This window comes from Varroa destructor, unplaced genomic scaffold, assembly GCF_002443255.2.
Source record: "Varroa destructor unplaced genomic scaffold, Vdes_3.0 BEIS01000005.1, whole genome shotgun sequence".
NCBI lineage: Eukaryota > Metazoa > Arthropoda > Arachnida > Mesostigmata > Varroidae > Varroa > Varroa destructor.
The window spans coordinates 13,676,411-13,703,782 of NW_019211458.1; the positions used below are offsets into that span (position 1 = coordinate 13,676,411).

Genomic DNA, 27,372 nt, shown 5'->3' on the forward strand with positions numbered 1-27,372 from the left:
TATATATAAAGGGTTATAACAAACGTGTCGATAAATTCCCTTTCCGACGTAAAAAAAGCTATTGTCAATCCAATTCCTCGTCTAAAAGATGGCTAGGCAGCTTGAGTTAAGTCACTCTTGATTCATTAGAAATTATAATTTTTCTAGCATAGAATGGAATATGGCGCATATATGTTACACCAAGAAGACAATGGACGTACTGTCTAAACAGAATTTTATGAATGATTTATCTAGACTCCCCAGTAGCTTCTATCGTTTTGACTAGTCGCTATGTTTTTCTTCATGTGGAAAGCAGCGTATTAGTTAGCATCGCACCAACGCTACCCCTCTGTACGACTTAACGTGGGTGTGACAATTTGGTTGACGTCTTATTTTGTCATCCCAGCGTGTGTAGTGCACCCGTTAATAACATTGTTCGAACAATAGTGATAACAGTGTTTAGGGCTAAACTCAAGCCTTACCTAGAATCTGGCCCTAAATAACTCAACAAAGGACCGGATATGATAGGCGCAGGACGCGTAAATACTTTAAGAGTATATCTGATTATTAAGAAAATGACGAACGCAAGCACGAGCAAATCAGCCTAAGCAAAGCCATTGTTCCGTTCAATGCTTTGTCTAGTCGGAATCGATAACGATCTATGAAAGCTGAGCTAAACTGGAATAGATGTTTCAAAATCGATTCGAAAATTTGGTGCTTAGCGTGTAGTTTTTTAGTTAATAAATTTCACCTATGATGCCACTCGTCAGCCTATGGATACAGCCAAAGCATTGTAATTAGACAGACAGATGTGGGTTCACCATTGACGCTCAAATCGTGACTCACACCTGACGTATGCAAGGGACCGACTTACTTCTATGCAAGAAATATTGAAAAAAAAAAATATTGCTGCTAGACGTACCTGTTATTTCTTTCCAGATAGCTAGCCATTTCATGTTTCTAAAACCAATAGCCTGTACATCTTTTACTTCGTCGAGTCTTGTCAAAGACTTTACGTTGTATTGTTAATCACACCTCTATGTAGCTGTCCAAGTGACACACAAAAAAAGACAGAAATTTTCTCCTACGTCCTGCTGCAAGGGCCGTTAGCATTACAGAACCGTTCTTTACTTAGATAAGTAGAAAAGCAAGGCCAATCTTATAGCTTAAATCGATTATATTAAAAGTTGTTGAACCCCTCGAAACCAATACAACAGACCTTTTTACCTTTTACCGCCCCTTTTAGTACAGCAATTTTCCTCTGATTCGTCTAAATGATTTTCTGTAATTAAACGGGTTACATAATTTCGAACTGTCAATAATTTCTCCTTTTCCTGACTTCCAGGTTTATTGAGCTCGTGTATAGTCGCCGCACCTCAACTGTAGAGCCCACCAAATTCGACCCTCGTAACTAGCCACAATTAACATTGTTGCCGATAATAATACCCTTCAAATAATAGTTTACCTATCAAACTCTCGTATGGACCCTGTTATTTGAAATATCAATCTAACAATACAACATTATCCGTCACTGTATGGGGTACAGTCGCCTCTATAACGAACATAGGTAGCACCACTTGCGAAAAACAATCATCAAACACAACAATACCAGCAAAAGCGAATAAGTTTTAAGTAAGTTTTTTTTTTAAGATTTAAGGCCACAAAGGTCATTTCGTCGTATGATACACATGTCATATGTCCAACATGTCGCGTCTGTTCGCATATATATATATATATGTTAGGTAGGCTGTTACGAGCGGGCCTGACGGACTTAAAGGTGAATTAATTCTGACCCACGCGCCGCCAGCAGACGAAATTCATTTAGGAAACACTCTAATGTTCTAGAGGTTAATGAAAACCGGTCGAATACACTCTACAAGAAAGAGTTCAATGCGAGAAATCATATTTTGGCCTCAATTCTCAGTAATCACGTTTTCGTTTATTGTCGATTACATAGCTGCAGAGATCAATCGAAGATTTGTGAAGACATCAGGCAAGAAGGCCGTAAGCAAAACGGATGGTAAATATTTCGTAACATAAACATAAAGGAATCGACACTGGAGCGTTGGAGACCAGCGAGGAGGTGATCAGATGTTGTGACCCGTAGGACAAGGACGCATCGCCCTAACAGCACAGCCTGGAGTCTAAGGGTTTTACTGACCAAAACTGAAATTTCACATGTAACATGTTACAAAATTGTAACGGGAATAGTGAAAACTCAGAAACCTAGAAAAAGATCAATTTTTGTGTTTAGTAAGCTTCACTGTAGATCAATTAGAAATGTTTGTGAAAAATCGCGTTTGGTGCCACTGTCAACTAATGTCGGACCTCAGATACTCATCGAAAATGAAACACCAGACGCAACTCGCTATCTCGAGCTTCTAAAGACACTTATTGACCGTTATAACGGCAATTAAAGTTACGCAGCCCGGTTACTTGATAGCAAAGCTAGACCCCATCGCCATAGCTCGAAGACGTCCTGGTTTGAGCAAAGAATTCTAAATCCGGGTGATTATGGAATATTCTATCCCATTATCAACTTAGCCTGGGAAGGACCAACCAACAATAGGATTAGTGAAACGCCATAAAAATCTGTTACGGTATGTAAGGCTTGATAACGTAGTGTTAGCATCGCTATTTCATGCAACACTCCGCATGTGCCTTGAGAAATCATTTACGAATGTCTTTTTATTACAAATGGACATTTAAGAAGGCATCTTATAGAACTGCTTGGCTCATATTGTATACGATTGGTCATTGTCCTTTTGATACGTATAGGAGCATTGTGGAACATGAGTATCGATAAATTTTCAAGAGATCTAATCCTATTTTTCAAGTTTTCGACGGAAAACACAGCATACAGGCATAATGCCACAATCAAATAGAAACATTATCTTATGGAAACGATGCCCATTAGCTAATATCAGATGGAATGAGTTCGTTGACTTAGTAAAACGTTCTTAAAAGTTTCAAGTACTGATAGTTAACAATATATATATAGTCGTAATTTAAATTTATATCTAAATTTTTTCCAGCTATTGAAGTATTCTATTATACTTAGCAGGAATCCTGAGAACATTTGCGACGATACAAATCTATTTCTAGCGTATTCGAGGCACAATGGCCAAATGTTTTGCATCCAATTTGTTTCCAAGTTCTAATAATACACACGAAAAGCCACCATCAAACTTCCGTGCATTGTACGCCTCAGCGTACAGAGTTTGTAGTCTAAAGAACTGGTTCAAAGTTTTTTTACGTTCACCAAAAAAATGATATCACACTTTAACCTTCGCGATGTAATTTACTAGTATAGAATTGTACTGCTTATTGTTTTAGTTCAGAAAACTATGCGTCATTATCCGTAAACATAAGATCAGCGATAATTACCCGTGGGTCATGTGTGCGATATCTCTAATATGCGTGCCGGTACTTTTTGCCTCGGAATTATTGTACTAGAAACCTTCAACAGATAAGCTATGATGTTGTGTCGTATGTGCTACGCGGTGCTTACGAGATATTCTCGTGTTGTACTTCGCATTTTGTATGAAGCTTGCTTAGCCAGTTGCTTTGGCTTGCTTCGTTCACCGTCGTCTTGCAGAGGCCAGCAGGACCCGCTGGCGGTTTAGGGCCGCCAGGCTACCACGAAGTGCCTGTCCCGTCCGCAGGTGCTGTGTCGCTGCTGTTGCTACTGTCGCAATTCGAAGTCTGCGGCAAGCTGTAGGCCTCAACCGGTAAGCGTACCCGATTACGAGCGGGTCTCTTTCTGCTGCGAGTCTGTTCCTTGCTCGCCTGCTTGCACCGCTCCGGAAGGATGAGTGCGCGAGGGTTCTGGCCCTGTACAGCGGTACGAACGAAGGTTCGGTTCGCGGCCAATGTGGTCAGTCGTCGTCCTGGTGCGCGGTCGGAGGGACCGGTAAGAAACGGACGAGACCACTGTACAAGAATAGCCGCTTACCATTATACAACCAGCGACGAACGATACAACTAACCGAGTCGTGCACATTCAGGAGCAGCTGAATTAACAGCTGCCCAGGTGCACCTAACTCGCAGCGCACGCAGAGAACGAAGAAACAAGGATGTCGTCGCGACGCCGGAGCTCGTTGGTGGCGGTGCACGCAGACAAGGGCCGCGGAGAGCTGGAGGGCAGCGTTCCGCTTAGCGGGATGCTCATCCTACTCGTTGTCCTTGCCGGAATTGCCGCCATCTGGATCAACGGTGAGTGTTGTCCTGCTGAATCCAGAAATCAGCGTGTGAATCGAGTCGAGATCAGCCTAGTTTGAGGATTACAACAATTATGTAGCTTAGCAGCATAAGAGTTCCATTTCCGGGTCCCCTGAGGAAGCGGCAAACAGAATGTGGAATGCACAAAACCATAACAGCGGTCGCCAGGGGCCGTATACGACTTACCTATCTGTTGTAGCACAATGTGTGGTCCATGATTACAGGCTAAAAGTGAGTCATTTGTTTACGATAACGAAAAACTCGCCGGTGGACGTGTTGAAGTGGAAGTAACTTCGTGCACGCCGACTTACGTTCAAGCCCCTTGCGATTCTTATTGGCTGACTTTGATGCGGGTGCCACAAAAATATCTTATGAGCCCATTTGGACGACAAGATTACTTCAGACTGTTCAGTTTTGCCCCTGAAACCTTTCTTTTGGACGGGGCCTTCGTGAAATTATGCATTTCACGAAGGCTTCGTATATTCATCATATAGAAAATGTACTTCTATTGACCATAACGATCCGCTAGTGTTTTGTTTTGTTTACGGCACTCCTCTCGCAATAATGTGAAGTGAGCCTAGGTGTATTGAATTTCCCTTGGCTGAAATGGTGTGTTTTAAGGATCGTCTTGGCAAATTCGTTCTGAAAAAACTAAATATTTGGAGATCCATGAATTTCGTTGAGTAAACTATGATAATTTGATATATACATATAAACACATGCAAAATATAGTGTAGCAAAGATAATTAGATTTAGCAACGTTAATAATTCATCGAATCAAAAAAACGGGTGTATTTATGACGGTCTTCTTCTTCGGCTCGCTGACAACCCAAGAAAGGGAACATTATATTTCCATTTTTGAGGAACTTCATTCGAGCACAGCAGAACTATTCTACTCGACAACTTATAAGTTTATGTAACTAGGCAAATTAGCAGGCGATGAGCAAAGCGTCTGTTCTTATACTGTGTTTTAAAGGATACATGATTTTAAAACGTTCGTTGTTCTCATCAACCCAAGTTACGCTATGGTCAAAATTTCCAAAATGTGTATCGCTGTAAATCAATATAATCGACTTCTTGCAACTGTGTCATTAAATATCGTTTCAGACATTACCACTGGTTTAATAAAACTATCCTTGTGGCAAGCGCATAATACATGACTTCAACAGGAAATTGTTGGACATATCGCTATGTGCTGCTTTCTCTTGAGATCAATGAAACAACGCACCCTTTAAAGAATACAGTTTCAACTGTAGCCCTGATTGGGGCCACTTGCAGCCAGCCCGAAGCACGCGATGGAGATTAAAGCGAGGTTATCTGAAAGCTTCAAATCGAGGTCATCTTAAAGAGTTGTCCCTTACTTTCCGGTAGGAAGGTAGCTATCGTTCACAGTTCACAGTCGTTCACAGCAAAAACGGGGACCTGTGTCACAGCCGGTCACCATTCTCACTTGTGTTTAAGACGGATAAATCAGCCAACTGCTGCTGGTCGATGATGACGTTCTAGTCGTGCGTTATTGGCAGGTCACTCTGACGAGATCGGTCACTTATTGCATCTGAGACATCCCACTAGTTTTGTTCGACGTCTAACGTTGTCTGAATCTCAATAGCAAGTGAATCTAGTAAGGCCTTTCGAACATTTTGTGATACAAGATTAAATCTGATTAGGCTCCTGTCACTCATTTTTTATTAATCTATCGATTTGGAAAAGTACTTGAGCTCTTCAAGTAGGCTCCATCGTGCAGTGAAACTGAACGATGTAAGCGTCTAAAAAAGCGTGTGTATAAAATTCTTTATTCGTACGGCAGGCCTTTCCTCGGATATACAATGTGGGTACGTATAGCTGTTACGCACCCTGCAATAGATACATTCAGATGCAAGTTGTGTAGCATAATAGAAAAGCTATAGGATGCAATTAAGTGGTTTCAGTCGATATGCATAATCAATGTTCCGTAGACCTGACATGATTTGAAGAAGATATCTGTACGGTCGTGCGGGCGACGGAAAAAGCGGCAGAAATGTTGCACTCTGGTAGTCGTCTGGGAGTAGGTTCACAACGAACATTAAGCAGTTGGCAGCGAGGAGTGAGCATTAGAAGGCAAAACGCCGTCGAAAAGATTAAGAACTTTCGGGCCAGTAGTAGTCAGAGGAGGCCAGTCTGCGACCTTGATGCTGTTCAGAAGGGTCAGACAGAGACGGGACATTACGGTGCCGATATTGTCGCCCGGCAAGTAGCGAGTACCCACAGTTGGTTCCAGGAGAGTCGACCATTTTAGCTAAGCCCAGCCACGGAAGAAGGAAACGAAGCAGGACGCATCGAGATGCTGCGACGCCGCCGTTAAAAACAGATGCTAGTAACCCAAAAACAGGGAACTGGCAGCACGAGCCACTTGAGACTTGGTCAAATATTCTTGCGGGGGGGAATGCTTCTTCTGCGCGAGCATCAGCAACAACCTAGCAGCAAGCGGCGGACTTGCTTATTGCCGTGAATTTCTATGAATCTCACAGCGGCTTCGAGCGAGAGAAGCATATGGTATTCGTGCGACGCCATAGATTTCTTGCCTTCACGGTGCCTTGAGTGGAGTAAATCACTCATGAGTGTTGCCACCTTAAGGTGCGTTCGTAGTACGAATACATTGTGTCGAAATGCTGCCAATGATATAGTGGTGTTTGCTTTCTTGGCCGATAGGATGCGTTACTTTCTCGCTGGTATCGGAAGGCACCGATTGCATAGGCTTGCATTTGCATAGCTCGTGCCCGCTGCAAGGCACTTACGATTGAGACTTGTTTCAAATAACAAATTATCTCTCGCCCGTGATTGTCGCCAGGCGGTACAGGAAAACACTGCTGCCGGAATGATAATGAATGAGTCTCACGAACGCAACGGCCGCTAGCAGTACCGCGAACTCGGCAGTGACATCCGGAAACCATGTGTACTCGGACATCAGACAATATGGGCCAGACAATGTAGCGGAACGAGGTAGGCAGACCGCGCTTATTCAGTCAATACAGATAATTAGATAATAATCGTGATGATGGCGATTATGAATACAAGGGCCGAATAGTGCACAGGCCCGCAGATAAACAGAGTCAGGCTCCAGCAGGCAGGCGCAGGTCTACCTCTATGCATTCGCTTGCCAAGTTCAACGAAGCAAATGAAAGAATGAACCAGTGGTAGCTAGGACGATGCTCGCGTATCCATGCCGTCTTTCATACATTGCTCTACATCAGTATCCGCCAGATTTTTTGCGCTCGTCATGATCAACTGTTCACTTTCTTGGTAACACAAGTAAGACATTTAAGTAAGAAGCGTTGTTCCTATAATTGTTGAAACGGGATGTCCTAGTAATAACCTGATTCAAAGCCAGAATATCATTTACCTAGCCGCTTTAGTGGCTAACTAGATTGTTGCATATTCAAAAATATCCAACATATCCAATATAAACTTTCATTTTGTTGATGCCTTCGTAATACTTACACATACATACGAGGATTATCATTACCGATAAAGATTGGTTTGATATTTTAGCTCATTCATGCAGTGGCCGGAGAAGGCTTCAAGATAAACCAGCTGTCAAATAATCATTGGCATCGATATAAAGATATTAGCATCACTTCAAATAAACTTTTTCCTATGCCCATAGAAACAGAGTTTTCTATGGGCAGATAATTTTATTATCCACTTCGTTTGCACCGTTTCTGTTTTGGATGCATTGTCTAAACCGAGAAGAAACAATACACCATGCGCTTTACTTGGGTTAGGCCCATTGGCGCTTATGTCTGATGCTATGTTGATTTATCTTTTTGCTCTAGACTCACGAGGGAGAACCATGTTTGAGCTACATATTTTAGTCAAAAACCAACCGGCTTTGACAAACGTTAGAATGCACGTTTTGCGTATAAACAATTATTTAAGTTCGTTATTTAGGTAAGTTTGCAAATGAACCTTTAATTCATATCCTATCCTTTTCGGTGTGCGTATCGATGACGGTTCAGAGTGCGACCGCCTATCGTCGTTCAGTGATGCCACATAACATGAGGCCTTAAGGCAGTCGTAGTCAACAAGTAAATACATACAATTCCCCACAACCTCAAGAGGCTCATGCTGATTCTAATCTGCGCTGCATCTCTATACGGGATGTTTGCCTAATATGAGAATTTTCGGCGTCAGTTAAAGATAATGCTAATGTACTTTTTAATAGGTATATAAGACACTGGTGTTTTTGGACGCTCTATGTGCTATATTTATGTAATCTACGTGTCTGTCTTCCTGTTTGTGTGATCTGTTCTGCCTGCTCACGGCGCCTAACCTGCAATTTAGATGGCAGCTTAGATGGCTTGTTTTTTCTTTTGCTTGTGATCTTCAAGTTAGCTTGATAAGCTTGATTTGTTGAATTGTATGGCATGAGTTGTCGTCGGCCACTTAGTAACCGGAGTCCTTCCCTCCCTTGCAGAGTTCACTCCTGCCGATTTTGATTAAGAGTCTCGAGTGAGCGAGAGTACCGACTCGAAGGCAGAAGGAGGCGAAGCAAAGGAGGGCGGACCCAGGATCATCATCAGCAAGAACAACAGCATCGCAGACATCAATTCAAGCCTTCTCTTTTCTCCTCAACAGCAAACGACACGGCTCCATTTCTCGGCAATAAGCTCGTCCCCATACGACGAGGAGCACTAAAACCCAGAGTGCTGGAATACGATATCTGCTCTCTTTGCTATCTCTCTGCTATCTTTTGAGATAACACTTAGTTTTATCCACCAAATCGTATCCATTATACACCCGATAAAAAGCTATATCAGACACGCGTCCTGTACTTTGATATCTTGCAAAGTATAAATCGCAGAGCTACATATAGCCTTCATGCTTCTGAAGACATGTGAAAGTAAAACACAATGGTACTCGATCACCCTAGAGGCAGACATCGTTAAAGATTAAAGCAAGATGCTTTCTGGAAGCATAACGCCATTCTCGAATGAAAAATGCAAATCACATATTCCACAAATGGCAAAATAGATTTGTTAGATTCAAAATATATGGTGCTTTCTTCTTCCAATCTAAAATTGTATTTCTACATCTCTTTTATAAGTATTAACGTGCACTGTTTTTCAACGTAACCTCTGTGCTGATGGGGTGGCATTAGTTAGTGAGTCGTATAGGCCAACGATTTATTGGAGAGTGGCTTTCGCCATAAAGATGCATGCAAATTAGTCACCGATACACTTGACAGGGCAAACATTCATACCGTGAACTACAGAAGGTTTGCGATAGTAAACAGGATCATGATGTCAATATTTTTAACAATTGATAAAGCAGAATTATACGAATAAACAGTTATGCACTTTCCGTACGTTTTATTACTCGGGGTAACTTATGTTTTTATTTTTTTTTTTTCGTGTTAAATAGGGAGGAAACGCAATTACTACTACTATCGGTACAAATAGTTGTACCATGCTAGTTTCTACAGAAGGACGTGGTGTTCCACTAATGAAAAGTCAAGTCTAATGGCACTAATAGCTCAGTATCTCAGCGTGAAGCTTGCTAATACTGAAACGTTCTAAGGACCTATATACGAACATCTCTAATGGCTATTTGTCGGTTTTAGCATAAAGACAGCTCGCCTCTGCTGTAATTGAAAGATTAGCAATAGAAGTTGTTAGGAGACGGACTCATTAGAATGAAGTTACCAACTGGGGACTATTTTTGTGAGTCATTAGCTTTTTGTGTAATGGCCCTTTCACGTGAATTTAATAACTTGAAGCCTCAAATCCCATTGCCCATTTTATTGGTGCGTGTATTTATTAGGTTCGTTCACCTTGGAACTGCTAGTCGGAAAATATTACGGTTATATTTAAATACTGCGACTATTCTTGTCAAGGAATAATCTTAATTTACCAGTAGTATTTTTATATTTGTGTTAGAATTGAACATTTGGAATGATCTTTTCTAAGACATCCGCTTTAAAGTATCGAGAACTACGTTTATCAAAGCTCTAAGTAAAAAAAAAAAAGAAACACATTGGACAATGTTCAGTCTCAATATATTCCACGATGGCATTAATACGAGTGTAATATAAGGCGGATGTCAGAGAAAAAATACAATATTCCAAGGGGGAAAAGTCGAAACGTCAATGAAGTATGAACAGCTTATGTACTAGAGCTGATTTTCGAATGTAGTATAAAGCATTAATGTTGTAAATAATTCTTCCAATTATAATAATATCTGGTGCGCACCTTGAACGGGCCAGTTAATTGAGGCAAATTAGAACTTACTGGCCTCACCTGCTAAAGCAGCAGGATTCTGCGAGGCATCTTAAAAATGAACTCTGTATGGTGCGCTGTTAAAATACTAGTTTTTCCAAAGCTGTTTAGCTGTACCAAGAAACTTCAGTAAATTAAAAATCACATAAGACATTTCGCTGTATGTTAGATGCACGTTCTTTCACTGTTTACACGTTGAAATCAACGCGCTAGGGCCTTTCGGGCAGCCACATACTTGTGATGTGCCTTATCTAATCTCATTAACGACGGCTTACTGAAGAAACGATAGAACGCACTACGTCACCTATCACCCTCTTCAAGGCATGGAAGCGATCAAAATCAGTCGGGCCTGTATCTAGAGCCTATGGTAGCTTTTTCCATTGTTCGATGCGACTTTCTGCCTCTGGAGCGTGACAGAAACTTGACTCGTGTGTCATTTCCAGTGAAGAAGTAGTCCAAACCAGCTCTTCGCTGGTAATAATAGTTAAATCTTAAAAAGACGAGATAATAACTGCCCCCCACGAATTATTGAATATGTCTATCGTTCAATTGCTTTTTCTGCATAATCGTATAATGTTCTAAGACCTGCAGTTGAAACTGCGCTAGCAGAGTTCCGTTGGAAATTGAAAAGCTCTTTTATCGAACTTTAGCATGTATGTCACGAGCATTTCTCTATAAAAATGGCTACCACGTCTGAGGGTAACTCTTACCCGAAAATTCACATTTTTGTAGAATAAAAATCTCCACTTTAAATCACTTGACTAAATACTAAATTATAAATTATTAAGCGTAGATTATCGCTTCCTTTCAGAGTTCATTGTCGATGAGAGCGAGAGATACGATACAACCTTGTGTAAGTAAGGATACAAAGGCTAAGATTTATATATTATTATATAAAGGCTAAGATTATTAGAGTGATAATAATAACAATAGTTGAATAAAGTTAGAAAGTACGCATGCATATTTCTTCAAACTTTTACAATGGTCATAACAGTATTGGTATTGCACAAGTTGCTATGGTGTACGTAAACATATTGTGTATATACAATATATACAATAGATAGAAGTAATAATATTAGCAATGAAGTTTTTAGCGGTGAAGTAAGTGTATGTGGTACGAAAATATATCGTCATCTAAGCTATCCTCATCTAGCTTGAAATACTGAGACACGCCTAAAAAAAAAACGTTTGTTTGAAATTTCAGACAGATTAAACGTGCCTAAGAGACCCCAATCTAGGAAACTCCACAACGTTCCTGGCGCCGAAGCGACATCAATAAAAAACTGCGAATGTGATAAGGTAAATGGTGCTCGACCGTCTGCACATTTGCTAGACGGTAACTAACTTCTTAGGGCGGTCATTTTTTATTAAAGACATGCAGTCTTTTAATTAGTTTTAGTGCTTGGATGGATACTTTTTCTATGCATTTGGTGCCTGAAGCCGACAAAAATATGCTACTTCAACTTATTTGAACAAAGCACTATAAACATTTCAGGTTGTAACAGATGCATTGCATTATTACGTAGAGAAACGTACGCAATACGATGACGACGATCAACCGATCAAGACAAAGAAGGACAAATCAGTAGGTGCAATATTTGAACTGTTAAAATTTTAGTTTCACATAAATCAGGAGTACTGACTTTTACACGAACAGAAAATCTCCATGGGAGATAACAAAGCTACCCAATGAAAAAAGATATTATGCTAGAACGAAGGTATATCGTTCGTTCTCTCAGACGGTATATGGCTATCTGCATAAAAATATAGTGTCTCATTTTATTCCTAGGGTAAATCTGCGAAACCAACAAAAACAGAGGAACCTAGAAAATCGGCTTTCGATGAGCCTGTTCCTACTCAATCAGCGAAAAAAATTGAAATGCGTGAGGTGAAAGAGGAAGTGAAACAAGAGGTCAAGCTTAAGGAATCGAGGACCAAATCAAAGCAGGAGGATAAAGAGGAAACAGCCTCTATTATCGGTAAAAAGGAAAAAGCATCTTCAGCACCAGTCATTCCACCAGGGACCCTGCCTCCATCAGCAATACCTCTCGCCAAAAAGGTGAATATATTTCGACGTAGAAGGATCTTCCCACAGTGAAACGCAACGATGTGGCCATTTGATTTCTATTTTTTATTAGCCTTTCTGGATGTTCAGACAGGACAATTAATCGAACAAAAATGATACATTTTGCAGCATGCGCCATTTCAGGCTCCCGTCGAGACAGAACCAGATGACACCGAGGAAGAAACAGGAGAGACCGTCGACAGCGGCATTGAGGATTCGGAAGAAGAAGAAGAAGAAGAAGACGAAATTGAAGTCGATGATCATGATAGCGGATTAGAAGAAGGTAGAACTTAACACCTATTTGTACTTCAGTTATACCAAGTTCAGAACGAAATAAAGTATTCAAGTTAGGCCCGCTTCAATTAAGATATGTACACTGACGTCCCCTAGGTATAAAGTTGTTACCTACTGTGAAAGATCATTGTTCACTTGTTTCCTAGAGGGCGATGAAGTAGACGAAGCTACCGAGGAAAGCGGTTCAGAAGAAGTTGGTGAAATCGACGCAGACTCCGATGCGGACGACGGGGATGAAGCCAGTAAGCCAGATGGTAAAAAAGATTTACATTTTTCAATTTTGTTGCTATTTTTTCTCTTTTGCTCATTACTAAATGTGATAGTAGTCGTGATACTTATACTATCCGCCTGGCTTGTATTTCAACAACATAATAACACCGTGTTTTATTGTCTCATTTCTTTAGACGGCAGCGCCAAGGAGTCAGATGAGGAATCATCTGAAGGAGAGGATGGTGATAATGCGAGTGATGAAGGTATCGCCGAGGACGAGAAAAGTGAAGACGATGCACGAAGCGATGAAGATACTGGATTTGAATCTGCTGAAGCCACCGTAGAGGATGAAGAAGAAAGCGAAGAGGCTTCGGAAGAGGGATCTGTTGAGGTTTCGGAGGAAGATAATGGATCTGAAGGAGCAAGTCCTGAACAAGAAGGGTCCGCAGAGGAAGTCAGTAGAGATGAGAGTGTTTCGGCTGAAGCTGACGAAGGCAGCGAGGCCGATGAGGAATCAGAAGAGGAAGACGAGAAGGACAGCGACAAAGAATCAGGGGACGAGGTATGCAAAAAAACGCAGCCTCAACAAGTGAATTGAATGAGATGCCAATGACTGGTACTGCAGTAATATTTAGATTGTGCCATGTTATTTTAGTTGAATTCATACATAATAACTAGGACGTAGAGTTAGTGTGATTGAGCACGTCTTAGAGTGTATTCAAATAGTTAGACCATGTGTTGTGAAACAGAAACTCAAGTAGACGCGAAGCTGAGGCCCGACAGAGTAATACTAATAACGCAGCTGAAGCAGGCTCAGCCTATTTAGCGCTGTGAGATATTCCTTTTTTTAGCATACGTACATATTAACACAGCTAGCGGAATGTACACGATCGCTGTGATGATAATAGGATCGGGGTGACAGCAAAGAAGAAGAAGAATCGGCCTCAGCCGACGGGTCTGATGAATCCACTGAAGACCAGGAGGAGGAAATGTCAGAGGATATAGCTTCTGAAGAAGAGGAAAGTGAGACTCCGGACGATGATGATGAGGAGGTCGAAAGCGAAGAGGCGATGACAGAGGATGAAAGCGATGAGGTCCGTGGGTAACGAGTGAAAGGTTTAGTCCGATGACTTGGGCGGTCTCTGATACGACCGTATAAAATTTGTCTTTACGGGCATATGTCAGTACATCTACGCATTTAGATGCGCGTTGATGGAGGTATCGAACGTGTGTTACAAGCAAGCTCGCTTGCTCGTTCAAACTAACAGATGCTTGTGTGTTTTGTATTAACAATGCTTTCCAAATGGCTTGTCGTGGCTGTGTGTATTTATCAACTTTGTCTACCTGTATGAACGTATATTAAGTATGTATGCTTTAATGATCATAAAAAATAACAAAAACCCTCATTTTTTCCATATCGAACTAGGAATCGGAGAAAGCCGAAGAATCTGAGGAGACCAGTGACGTTGACGAAGACGAAAAAGAGACGGAGGAGGGGGCATCTACCGAAGAGAACGAAGAAGAAGACGACCAACTTAGTGACGAAATTGTCGAAGAAGAAGAAGAGGAGGAGGAGGATGACGAAGAGGAGGAGGAGGAGGAGACAGAGGAGGAGAAAAGCATTGAAGCAGGAAAAAAAGAAAGCAGGGACAAGAAGAAACGTGAGAGTCCGCCAATAGTAAAGCTGAGCCTCAATGGCGTTCGAAAACGTGGTCATATCGCGGAGGCCCTTGGCTTTGCTCTGATTGGCTCCGACGCCGATCGCGAGGAGGAGAAGCTCATTGCACAAATTCTGAAGGATATAAAAAAAATCGCTACCGATTCGATTAAGCCGTTAGAGAAGAGCTTCAGATTTTCCGATATTAGTCAGCGCGTACTTGGAGGTAAGCAAAAACATTACTTGCGACCTTTAAATAATTTGGTTGCTTAATAATTAGAACGCAGCGTTTAATGCAAACACATTGAGAAAAACATATGGTTGTCTCTAGTAGAGTCAATTCAGCGCTGGCCCTGTAAAAGCAAGAAATAAATAACAGGAGTCGGCGTACTGCCATTGATAATCTTCTTCAATTGCTCAAGAAATTACTGATTTTTTCAGATGCTGAGATTTTCAATAAACCTATGGTCCTTTTCTTGGGTCCCTGGTCTTCCGGAAAGTCCACCGCTATCAACTATCTTCTGGGTAAATTTTATTTGTTATTTTTAGGTTACATAAAAATATCGTCAATGGATAGACTTAGCCATTACATTAATCAAGTGATGAAGACTGGGCTTATGCTCTGCAGGAACGGACAATACGCGAGCTGCCCTCAAGACTGGACCGCAGCCTACTGATTCGTTCTTCACCGTTGTACACTATAACGAAGATGGAATTGTCAGGTAGGCATGTCCCAGTAAAAGCGATATATGAATATGACTTCGACCTTCCTAATAGATGAGTGACAATGGGGGCCTTTAGAGCGCAAAGACAACCCGCGTTGATCAGGAAAAGTATTGGTACTACGGTGACTAGAAAAAAAAAAAGATTATTTAACGTACAAAAATTTCCTTCAAATCATCGTATGCTCATCGTCATATACTGCTTTTATTTAGGGAGAGCGGCCTGAAGATGGCAGGCGATTGGGCCTTCTCTGGGGTGAATAAATTTGGCCAAGCATTCTTGTCACACTTTCGCGGAATCGGACTCAACCACCCACTTTTGCAGAAGGTTTGTTCATATAGATGGATTCGTCATTATATAGATATACTTGTTTACAGGAAGCAGATATTTACGTGAGTCGGACGAATAATTACGATACACTGGTTCTAGTGTTTTTCCTTGTCTCTTGAGTTTGAACCTATATTGGTCTAGCTATAAGTTTGAATGAAAAAGCCATGTTGACCAAACTAGTCTGGCTTATACTGAGTAGACTCTAAACCGTGTCGTGCTCTCCTAAACAGGTAACCATTGTAGATACTCTAGGGGTAATCGACGGGCGCCGTTTTAAGGATTTCTCACTTGAAGACGTCTTTCAGGTATATGCATTCTTTGGTCTAGACATGTAAGGTACAACTAGAACTTCATTAATATAAAACTCAAACTTCAGTTTCTGGAGTTACGTTTGTTTGATGAATGATAATATAACTGTATATTGCAATAGAGGCCTTGCTGTTTAAGAGTTCATTTCGTAAACATCAATTCCGCACTCTATTAGATGCAGCAATTAGGTAAAGCTGCCCCATCGGCGTAAAAAAAATACGTAATACTTTGCAGCTCGTGCAGGGTCTTACGCAAAGGAGCTACTGGAAACGTTAACTTACTTAATGAACTGATGGGGCGCATTTATTTGTAAGAAATAGACAGATTTATCCTGATGTATCACGGAGGAGACATTTAATAGCTGACAATGATCAGTTGACTTATTACTTACCAGCCTATTTGTTGTTTTTGCTTCCTACTTGCTAAGCCCTCTTTTGGCCCTCGTCCCCATCCGTTGCTTCTTTTTGACGGCTCATTATAAGAGGTGTCCGTATAGTAGCAGTGTGCAATGGAGTGACATTTTTTCCCGCATCATTTCAGTGGTTTATCGATAGAGCTGATGCTATCTACGTTGTGTTCGATCCATCGAAGCTTGAGATCGGTTCTGATATGAAGGTTTGTCTCTTTAAGATAACAGTAAACTAGATCAGGATTAAGATTAGATTTAAGTTCTAAATTGGAAGCGGGATAATATATATTTATTACACTCGATCACTACAGGTCAGCATTTCAAGCGGGCTTTATGCTTTATAGCTCTGAGCGGATAAGCGATTTCTGCTCCTAACTAACTCAAAGCAGTGTACAAGGCCACAATTGTCGTTATTTTTTCCACCCTCATCAGTATCTAGTATATCGCATTATCGTAACATTGCCGCATTGTAGCAGAGGCCTAAGTTTTGCCACAGCCTAAGGTTGAACATTACTGACAACCTGTGAAAAACAACTTCGACCAGCTAATTCTCCTTTATGGACTCGCAAAATGTGTTTCCGTGCGCAATACAGTCGATGCTCGATCAACTTCGCGGAAGAGAGCAACAAACACGTTTTCTACTCAATAAGGCTGACCTCATTGAAGCCTCTGAAGTCACTCGTGTTACAGGTACAGTTATATTGTTAGCATTCACAGACAACTTAATATGTATACTAATTTCTTATATAATAAATAGAATTTCATGGAGTGCTAAACTTAAGGAATATCTGTTAGATTATACACGAGTAAATATTTTTTTCTATTGTTATATTTCATCCTAGGCCAACTCCTTTGGAACGTGTCACCTCTGTTGGGCTCATCGGATGCTCCCATTATTTATACTGTTTCCATGATTAACAGGTACGCTCCAATAAAGTATGTAATGATTACTTTGTTTAATTATATTTTCATGGCAGGTTTCTTACGCAAATATATCTGATTGTATTGCTCGCGTATTGAATGTAAATTGCGGCTTGGATTTTTTTTGTCTGTGTTATGTTTCATCGCTGTTGAAACTTAATAAATAAATTGCGATTTACCTAGTGGCCTTCCAACGTTTTCAGGCCCTATCTTCCCGGAAGTCCCGCAGAGTATTTGAAAGATCAGGAAGAGGAATTGCTGAATCACCTTAAAGAAGTAGGTATTTAGGGGATCTGCGAAGTTAGCTTGAGAATTTCGAAGACCCGAATTCAAAATTGCTATTTTAGTACATTAAGGTGAAAGGTAATGAAAAATTATAAGGCGGTGAAATAAGAAATAAGGCGTTGAAGTAATACTACGTACAAAGTAGACATTGAAGAAGACGTTGAAGCAGGGCTCTTAAAGTTGCTCTGGCGATTTCAGATAGCGATCACGCATTAGCTCTGTATACTTTTTTTGGATATACTATTTATATAAATTTTTATTAGTCGAGGTTGCGAAAAATGTGGTGACGTGAGCACTTCCCTGAAAAAAATGACTAGCACGGCTCAAAGAAATTATAGTTTACACGCATACAGGGCTTCCTTTTTTCAGTTTTCTTAATAAAGGTTACTGTTACGGATGTGCAATAGAAACATTGTCGACGACTTAGTGTGCACATTTCTACAAATGTGCTATGTTAAACAAATAATTAACATGAACAATAATAAGCACCGATGTGACATATAGATCTGGCTCTAGGTTTTTCTCGTGATCAGTAAATTTAAAAAAAAATATATATATTTAGTCTGTTTCCAGCATTTTGGATAGAAGATAAGTTGGTTATGCGGTGTTAGAGTTATCTTTTATAGTTAAAAAAAGGGACTGGAAAATAATAAGTCCCTCAAACGCTTCACATAACTAAAATCGACGAGGTGGGTATGATGCTCGAACTTGGTGACGAAGAGTTTTCTATGTGCCGAATTGTTTTGCTGATCTCTTCTTTTCTCCTTTTGTCGTTGTACCTTGCCTAGGTGATGGATGAACGCGTAGAGAACACAATTATGTTTGCACGTCGTCATGCCGTTCGAGTCCGCAATCACGCCAAGCTTGTCGACTGCTACCTAGACGCTTTCTACAAACACAAGGTTAGAGCCAGGTCCCGATGAGACTGACACAAACTTAGAAATCTTGTGGTTACGGATATGCTTCTTCTGCGAGCAATATCTTATGACAATGGCAATAAGCATACAATTGATTAACATTCCAAAAATGATGGCAGAAAAATATTGAACTTGAGAAGTTTTAACTGCTTCGTTCCGACTTTAGAAGAAGTTTTGAGGGCAGCGTTCTTTGGAGCCAGCATCTATTCTGGATCGTCAGCTACATACATTCGCTGTTTACAGGTGGAATTATAGAGACTGGTTGGGATCTTATAATGTTTGTTCTTGTTCACAGGGGATGTTCGGAAACAAGAAGAAGGTCGCGGAGCAAATCATTAAAGATCCTGCGAAGTACAGAATTTTCGGCACAATTTCGCAGAGTACAAATATTTCCAGGTAGCTCAGCATTCGATATTTACAGATATTTTAGATGTTGTTGCAATGTAAACCCAATCAGGGCTATTTATCGAGGTTACCCGCTGGACCAAACCAGTGGACGAGTCAGTGAAGAAGGCTTTTCATTTTAAAAAGATAGAGACCTATTATAATTTAGTGGTATATTGCTTGTTTCAGATACGACCTTCTGGAGCCCGAGGACTACGCGGCATTCTTTAAGCTGAACCCTCTCCAGGACTTCCCTCGACTCAAGGAACTGTGCGGTATGAGATGAACCAAATTTTATTTTAAAAGCCAAAAATATTTTTTAATAATAATAAAAAAAACATCAAATTGAAAATAATTTTTTGCGACTGCTTGCTCTACGAGTGTTATTACAATTAAGTTATTCTACGTATGCATATGTACGTACTTAATATTTGTTGGGCTTCTATCATTTGAAGTCCAATGCCAGATATCAGTAGCGATGGACTAGTGCGTGAGGCAATGTGTACACCTTTGAAAGCTGGCAATACAGCCGATTCGATGATATTAACACTGTATAAACGAAACAACACTGTGATTTAACAGGCTATTTGAAAGGTTGCCCGATCGACAAGCTCGACCGTGTTATCGCGTACGAACTACCGCAACTATTGACGAAGTATCTGGTGAGTAATTCAATGAAGTGTATTCTTGCTGATAGCTTAAATGTTACTCTATTGAATTTCAGCTTGAATGGCCTTTGCTAGCGATTTGAAATTCAGCGATTTTTCCATAATTGTTTTCTTAACTCTGCAACGAACTGTGTTGCAGGAAAAGTCATCAATATCACATGGCGTACAAGAGCGCGGCACTGATACGACGAAGGCCACTTTAAAGGTTCCCACTAAATCTAGGAAGAGTAGATCCAAGTAGAACGTGTCGACATTCTATTCGGTTACTCTAAAATAGACGATCAAAGACCTCTGTTGACTTTTCTAATTCGAAGTAACTCAATCTATCGTATTGTATGATAGGTAAGGCCAAGCTTGCTTCGGGAGTCGCCATCACACAAACACACACAAACACAGCCGTGTCGATATTGCCACCGATTTCGTTTCATATGCTTTTAAATCTACTTTGTAATTATCGGTTTAGAACTTTCGTTCAAGGCCGAAAAATATGGCGCAGCGGACTGTTGGATCTGGAACGTTTCTGGAGTAACGAGGTCACCACTCAACTACAAGTGAGATGAAAAAGGTGGATAGCATGATTATAGGCTAGACATTAGAACGGAAAAGGATGACTTAATTAAGGATTCTTAAAATAGGCACAATTTATAGTATTCCACAAATCTGCCTCAGATCCAAGCATAAACAGAATATTGCTATTCGACCATATCTATTCTATGTACATCCAATGCAGCTTAGCTGTTAATCTTACTGCCCATTTATATCTTTCAAGATATCGAGCGCGTACATGGCTTCTGTGTGTACACGTCGATTTTTACATGATAATCAATTGACCGACTGGCAAAGGATTTGGTTAAAATTAACCAAAAATATAATTATGTGCATCTTTGAGGCCCAAATTGATGACGTTCCATTTTGATTATGATTGTGGGTTTGACAATTCGAGGTCTGTCACCGAATGGAGATAATCTATTTGCTTGCGACGAGAACGAGGTCACTATTTATCACTGTTGAGGCACTGCCATTCCCTATCAACACTCATATGCTATCGATATTCACTAGATGACCTGGGAAAAACTGGGCTGAAATTGTTTGGTCAACGTATTCACGCGACGAACGATAAGCGATCGAGGATACGATGTTGTAGCAGGAGGGTAGGACGATTAATCCTGGGTCACTTCACTACTATCTGTATTTCTCAGCAGAGTACAGGTGCTGGTAATTTCCAAGGTGTGTTACATAGCCAAGAGTCTGGAATCAACATTTTCTTGCCTCCAGACATGGCATGACCGGCTAGCCAGCGTGCTGCACGAAATATAGATAACAACAAAATGCATGGACGGTATGCCTATGATCGTTCTTTTAGTTCAACGTGGATTCCACGGGTGTAATATAACGATCGAATATTTCTAGTCAAGTTATAATTGAAGATATTTCAGCACAGTAATATGAACTACAGATACGATCGATCTTGCTATTCCCAAATACGGCCTTTCTTCAAGACTCTGTTGGGGCACTACTGCAACTGTGTTTGGCCAAGCCGTCCAGCCGATGCTAACCCTCCTCGAGCGTTAGAAGTTAGGCAACGACGCTTGGCCAATGTGTTTACAGCAGGTGCTTTCTGTTAGCCCAACAGGGCAAACATTCTTTTATACTAAATTCATTGAAGCCAGAAAAGTACAGTAAGTAGACAGAAAAAAAAAATGACATCTATACCTGAGTAAAAATGCGTTGTGAATGTTCTTCTTTTTGAAAGTTTCCTGATTGTTGCAGCTGTTCTTGTTATATATATATAATATGTATTCAGTTATTATTATTATTATTGTTCTTAATTATTAATATTATTTGTTCGTAAAGAAATAAAGGACTGAAAACGTGTTTGAACTTTTTCCTGCATTTTTGTTTCAAAAATCATACAGTTCTATTCTGTATGTAAATATTCCCGCAAACAATTAAAGTTAGGTATTATAGGTATTCGTTTTTACGTATCTTTTTCCGCTTATTAAGATTATTGCTGAAAGGGGGGCCTCTAATTTCAGAGACTTCACACAGCAGTCAAAAACAACTGCACTGGGGACGTCATTAAAAAGCCCATTACGGTTGCCTGTGTACATTGGAAGCGTCCTAGAAGAAAGGCTAAGTTCTGACATAAGTTTATTTAGCATTTCAACGTTGAAGAAGGTAATTTATTCTAATTGACAAGTATTTCTGTTAATATCGATACCTTCCGTAATTCGAACGTCGCCTGAAATTAACCGAAGCATACGAGGATTATGTCGCTCGCTGTTTACCTCATCATTTCGTACCTGCTATACGTCGAACAGTCATCCACCATAACTTACCGGCCCCCCCCCGAAATCGACTTTTCTTTACTACGAATATCATGGTCTGTTATAACAGCAAATTTTGAAGATGCTAATGGCACTCCTAGTGGAGATCTTACACTCTCTCTCTCTCATGTACTTACCTTTTGGTCGTATTGATTTTGATAAACACATGTCGGAGGTTCTATCCTCGTGACGTTTGTTATCACTGTGGCTCGTGCATAAATTTGCTGAAAAAGCGCTATGTCAATACTGTCAGCTTAGTGATCGTTACATCATTTCCACAAATACCCATCAGGCTTGGAAATTTAGATTTTTCTGTTCGCGGAGGCAAATCTGCGAAGTCGAAGGGCATTTGATGAGAGCAAACAGGTATCGCGGACACCAACTTTATACTGTTTTAAGCTTCACTCCTCCCTTCATTCCTGGCTTTCTGTTCGCTTATATTGGTAGAAGCAATTTTATTCTCAAAACAAGCACGTTCGCTTCTTTTGACGACGACGTACAATTACATAAACAACGTCAATCACTTGGCGCGGCTGAAATTGTGAGAACAACACGTGTCCGTCAATTCTGTAGCTGTGATTATTGTTCATTTTATTCGAATTGCGACATCCGTGTGCGCAGGCGTACAAAACCGCCATGAGACATCACCCCATTGCTCCTGTCAATAAGAAATACTTGAGTGTAAATGCTTGGACAATAACATGCGCCTAAAATAGAAGGGTGAATTTTGTAAAACAATCGTCAGTGTTTAAAGCTGCGTATACAAACCAGCATTTAAATAGGACGAAAATACGCAGAATTGATTGGGTATATTTCAACGACTGGAACCTAAAAAGATAGCCGCGTAAAGTTAATTTGCTACCAACTAAATATAAAACAAATGCTTAAAAATAAAATGCCGGTGAGATATCCGAACCACTAGATTTTCTCGGTAGCAAAATATTAGTAGCATACTGGATTGGGATAGATAGAGAAGATTGGGATAAGTAATATGGCGCTGGCGTTCGTGAAAACCCTTCGGCACTTGAAGGATAACAAAGCTCTGAAAGGTAGCCCTCGTCAAAAATTGGGCCTTTAGTGCCTTTTTAAAGAGTTTAAAGTTTCTCTACCTGACCTTACCTGACCTTGAAATATTTATAGCCTACGTAAACATATTAAAAAAACTGTGCCGCTTTGCGGTCATGAATACGAGTGTAAAACAGACCACGGTCGTTTGCCGTTAATTATTTAGTTATCACGATTTTTTCACCAACAAACGGTGAAAGAATGCTATTTTAAAAGAGGTCTAAATCGCAGGATATTGATATGGCATTTTTTGTGGCCTTCTATTGACTCGGAAACTTAACCATTTCATATATGAAATGCTTGAGATCGTTAACTAGGTAATAAGGTTAGAATGAAAATGAATCATGACTATGTACGTGATATATAAAATATACAGCGCACAATGCTGTGGTCATTGATGATATATTTGTGCTACCTTTAACGCTGAATAGCGTCAAAATGCTGACCGTCCACAATTTAAAAATTAGATTCAGATGAATAAAAAATTTCTAGCAATCAAGCGGTATAGCTGAAAATCCGAGGCCACTGTCATACGGCTGTTTAGCTAGCTACGAGTGTGATCTAAAGCATAGTTTCCGTACAAACGGAGCATAATGTCTGTTTATGTGGGTTTAGTGTGGGCTTCACTTTCACCGGTACGGCTTATTCCGGTCGAGATATCTGCACACTACTTCGCAGCTCCTCTACCAAGGTTCACCCCTAGTCAGCCCAGATCCCCATTTACCAGTGCTACAGGCTGATAGAAGGAACTAATTAGTGCGACCGGATCAAAGTTGCTCTGGCCAAATTATTCGCGTCATCAGACAAACTAACTCCCTACACAAGAATATGTCTCCCTCATGCATCCATTAAACATAACAAAGCATATGAGCCGTAACTTCGAGAGCTGTTTTTTTCCTTTGCTAAAGTCTCATTTGTTCCCGAACGTTCTTGTAATCAAATGATGGAGGGTATAAAGCCCTTTACGCCGTTTCGTAGAAAAGATTTAACCTTTCCGGTCACGTATCTCTTTCTAGTGTGGATGAGCCCCGTCCAAATCGCCAGCGTGCAGTGTGCCCGCAACGCAGAAGACACAGATGTCCGATAGGTTCTCTACCGATTCTGTGAAAACCGCTATATTATTGATAAGGCTCTGTATGAGGCAGTAACTGAGCTCTCCACTATGGCGTGCAATCAAGGTACAAAGCACTATCAGAACCTTGAATGTGTCGTGCATCCGCGAGCCCTACTGACCTAAACATCATGCCATGTCAATGATACATTGTAGCTATAATTAAGCAGTCATGAAAAGCAATTGTAATGCTCAGAGTGTTGTAAGACAACGGCAGTGGAAGCGCAGGTCCAAAGTAAAGAACTCATTATTCTTTGGCGACGCATTGTATTTTTCATCGGATATAGGAAGGCATAAAAATGCTCTCGGTGATGGCAGGCGGGTGACACCGGCATTATCGGCCCAACATACCTGTTTCTGAACACTGAATAGGCAAAGCACATAATGAAAAACTTTGCTTGTCTATTCTAGTCACTGCTGGGCAAACTCGTCATTTTTTCTGGAGTCCAAATCGTACGGACATTACGCTTTAGCCTTAGAATTCGTTTTTGAAATTATTTGAATTTAACGCTTGATACCTCATCTCTGAATGGCTTTACTACATATAAATTCAATTTTCCACTATGGCACGCATATAATTCTGTTATAGAAAAGCAAAGGCTATTTGCTCTAGTTAATTGTATGATCTTTCATCTATAGTTAGATACAATTAGCACATTGAAAGGCATGACAAATATTTTCTAAATAGTGTAAACGAAGTGTTCCACTATGACGATACCTTTCACCCCCGTCTGTAGTCTGTAGCTGAAAAAGCTTTGTGTGTCACTCAGACCCAGTTAACTTTTCGTGTGTATTCAACTATTTTAACTGTGTTATTTCATTACACAAAAAGACTGCTATTGAAGATTCCACTTTCCGTGTTTTTTTTTTTCTTTGTTTACCTTCAGTACGAACGTCACAAAATAAGCGCGCCGTTTGACAAAGTCCACTCTCTCAAGCGCAATTGGCCTTTAGTAAAAATTATGCATTTTTTCAAAAACAGCACATCGATACCCTTGCCTAAAAGTGCAGCTAACGACGATTGTGAGAGAGGTCCAAACGGAACTTGCCACATTTTCAGTTAAACACAGCCGTGCACGATTTTGAGATTCACATATAAATAGTGTCCACAGAAGCAGCGATTACCATACTCTAACGAACACAAGAAGTTGTCACAGTTCGTTCTAATAAAGTAAGTACTGATTGAACTTTTTTTTTTATGAAATTGGAATAGCACCCTATGAATGCCATATCAAAACGATTTTTACTAGGAAGCCAGACGCGGATTCCTGAGAAACATGTCGATCGTATTATTTTTAGGCAGACAGCTGAATACTGACTAAGAAGATACGAACTAGCGGGAACATCCTCCGGCCACATGTGCACTAATCAATTCAAATATATGCAGTACTTTTTACAGTTCCCTATTTTTTACTGTTTCCTATACACGGAGACGTACTTTCTTAATCATACGAATAACCCAGCAATGGTAGTATTTTTTCCGTTGTACGAAGTATTACTACCCGAAGCGTTCCTTTAATAGTCCAAATGTACAATACTAGATATTTTCCGCATGAAATCTTTTTACATCCCAATGTACGGGTATGTATGTATGTATGAACGAGATTGCCTTTTTGCAAAAGCTATAAAGTTGATATCTGCGAGAATTAGCAACGCGGTTGCTGCGTTTAATTGCTGCCATGCTGACAAAACAAGCTACGAACTCGGTGCCATAAATGATCGTTTACTGGAATACTTGCATTCAAATTGACTGACAGCTGTAGAGTGCCGTTTGCGATCGTTGTCATCCGATTATTTATACCAGTCACTCTCATGACATGAACTCTTTCTTTTTCGATGGTCGTAGCAAAAACTAGGTTTACTTTAAAAACCCTCGATAGCTTTAGAGTCTTTTGGCTTTCTTTTTTTTTTTTCCAAAATAAGCGACTAGCAACTATTAGTGGTAAGTACATGCTTCTCTACTTAGTACTCCATGCGTGCGATTTGCAAGAAAAATTAGGATAGGTATTTCGCTGAAATACGAGATGAGTTTCAGTGGCGATTTTACGAGATCGTGTTGTTTCCCAGCTTCCCACGTTCGCCATGAACTGCCTAATCATCTTAGCTGGCCTCGTGACTATGGCCTATGCTACCGGTCTGGGCGGCCCTGAGACTGTGGATTTTGCTTCAGTTCCCATCAGCAAGGACATCATCGCCAAAGCCAAAGAGCTCGGAAAGACAACCAATGTCGTAGTCAAGCAGTACACCGTTAACTATGCAACAAGGTAACTTATTAACTGTAGCCAAGCCTCGTATTCATTACACTTATAACGTCTATGCAGTACGTACATGCTGCACGATACAGCTAGTCGCTTGCAAAACGGAACGGACTGCGGCTGTTCAGCCTGAGCGTTTGGGGCGATTGTAGCTTCCTTCCCGAACTCCCAGAATCACAGCTTCAGCGAGCTGTAGCCATTCTATAATATCGGCTAAACGGCCCCTTATGGCACCAGATATATTTCGGTCTGTGCAACTGAAACCTACTTCTACCAGTCGGCCTGTCCATATGATCTCCACACCGATTGGGGTAAATTATGATTCATTTAGAGAACTAAATTTTTTTTAATTAATCAATTACCAAAGTGCCCCCAAGCAGGCTAGATAGACACAACCGTTTTTTTCCATATATTCCCGAGGCAATACTACAAAAAAGCCAGTAGGGTCATCATTGTTCATTCTGACATTACAGGTACAATTTGCACGAAGTGGAGCTCGAGGTGAATGGCAAAACCTGTACTATTAGAGTTAGCGAAGAGAAACCCTTGAAATGGCTTAAAGGAAAGAACAACTGCATCCTTTGCTGTTGAGCCAATATCTATTCAGGGTCGTATAAAAAAACGGAAGGGGACCTTTCAGTATTAGGACTTTTGCCGCTGGTTAGATAAATAGTTTCATATTCGGAGGCAAACTACGATTCGTTTCCATCTGTAGTTAATGTAACAATAAAGTGACTTCGAAAAAAAAAAATATGAAACCGAATGTTGTCAATTATGGACCCCTATATATTCATCAGCCGTATATACTATTAGATATAAGAAGTTTTATCAGTCGATTACATTTTTACATGTTTATTATCCAGGTATTCGTTGAACCTAGATCGACGTAGCTTTACTAAATATTTTAGGCTATTTTTCAGCTTTACGATTTCTGTAGGAAAAAGCCTTTCTGATCTACACCTACTAGCAAAGACCGCAAAATAGCTCT

General features: G+C 40.4%; 1 protein-coding gene and 1 long non-coding RNA gene across 6 annotated transcripts; one reads left to right on the forward strand and one right to left on the reverse strand.

The window, feature by feature from the left end:
• The first annotated feature begins 584 nt into the window (after positions 1–584).
• LOC111250594 (uncharacterized) lies at positions 585–27,142 on the forward strand. Of its 5 annotated transcripts, none has more exons than XM_086991566.1 (26): positions 585–4,194; positions 11,266–11,307; positions 11,659–11,753; positions 11,950–12,039; positions 12,244–12,513; positions 12,649–12,802; positions 12,960–13,067; positions 13,218–13,585; positions 13,932–14,117; positions 14,450–14,906; positions 15,122–15,205; positions 15,309–15,402; positions 15,616–15,730; positions 15,964–16,038; positions 16,583–16,657; positions 17,045–17,141; positions 17,294–17,372; positions 17,576–17,648; positions 18,446–18,559; positions 18,870–18,970; positions 19,148–19,233; positions 19,541–19,620; positions 19,766–24,196; positions 25,190–25,300; positions 26,197–26,393; positions 26,858–27,142. In XM_086991566.1, the coding sequence occupies exons 1-23, from the start codon at positions 4,056–4,058 to the stop codon at positions 19,865–19,867; spliced, it is 3,084 nt and encodes a 1,027-aa protein (XP_086847692.1). In that variant the 5' UTR covers positions 585–4,055; the 3' UTR covers positions 19,868–24,196; positions 25,190–25,300; positions 26,197–26,393; positions 26,858–27,142. The 5 variants fall into 5 exon arrangements, with proteins under 5 accessions (XP_086847692.1, XP_022661723.2, XP_086847693.1 ...); XM_022805988.2 differs by having other exon boundaries at positions 1,363–4,194; positions 19,766–22,319; XM_086991567.1 differs by having other exon boundaries at positions 1,364–4,194; positions 12,664–12,802.
• LOC147755312 (uncharacterized) lies at positions 18,255–22,227 on the reverse strand. Its single transcript, XR_015329360.1, has 3 exons — positions 22,091–22,227; positions 21,848–21,868; positions 18,255–18,441 (listed from the first exon to the last, which is right to left on the reverse strand). It is a non-coding gene; the product is annotated as an uncharacterized LOC147755312 (long non-coding RNA).
• Positions 27,143–27,372: the final 230 nt, after the last annotated feature.

What these genes read in the sequence shown, in the direction of transcription:
- LOC111250594 (XM_086991566.1), top strand. Translation starts at nt 4,056, where the DNA reads ATGTCGTCGCGACGCCGGAGCTCGTTGGTGGCGGTGCACGCAGACAAG. An exon ending in CAATACCTCTCGCCAAAAAG is followed by an intron (nt 12,514 to 12,648) that starts GTGAATATATTT and finishes TACATTTTGCAG; the next exon opens with CATGCGCCATTTCAGGCTCC. An exon ending in AACTATTGACGAAGTATCTG is followed by an intron (nt 19,621 to 19,765) that starts GTGAGTAATTCA and finishes ACTGTGTTGCAG; the next exon opens with GAAAAGTCATCAATATCACA.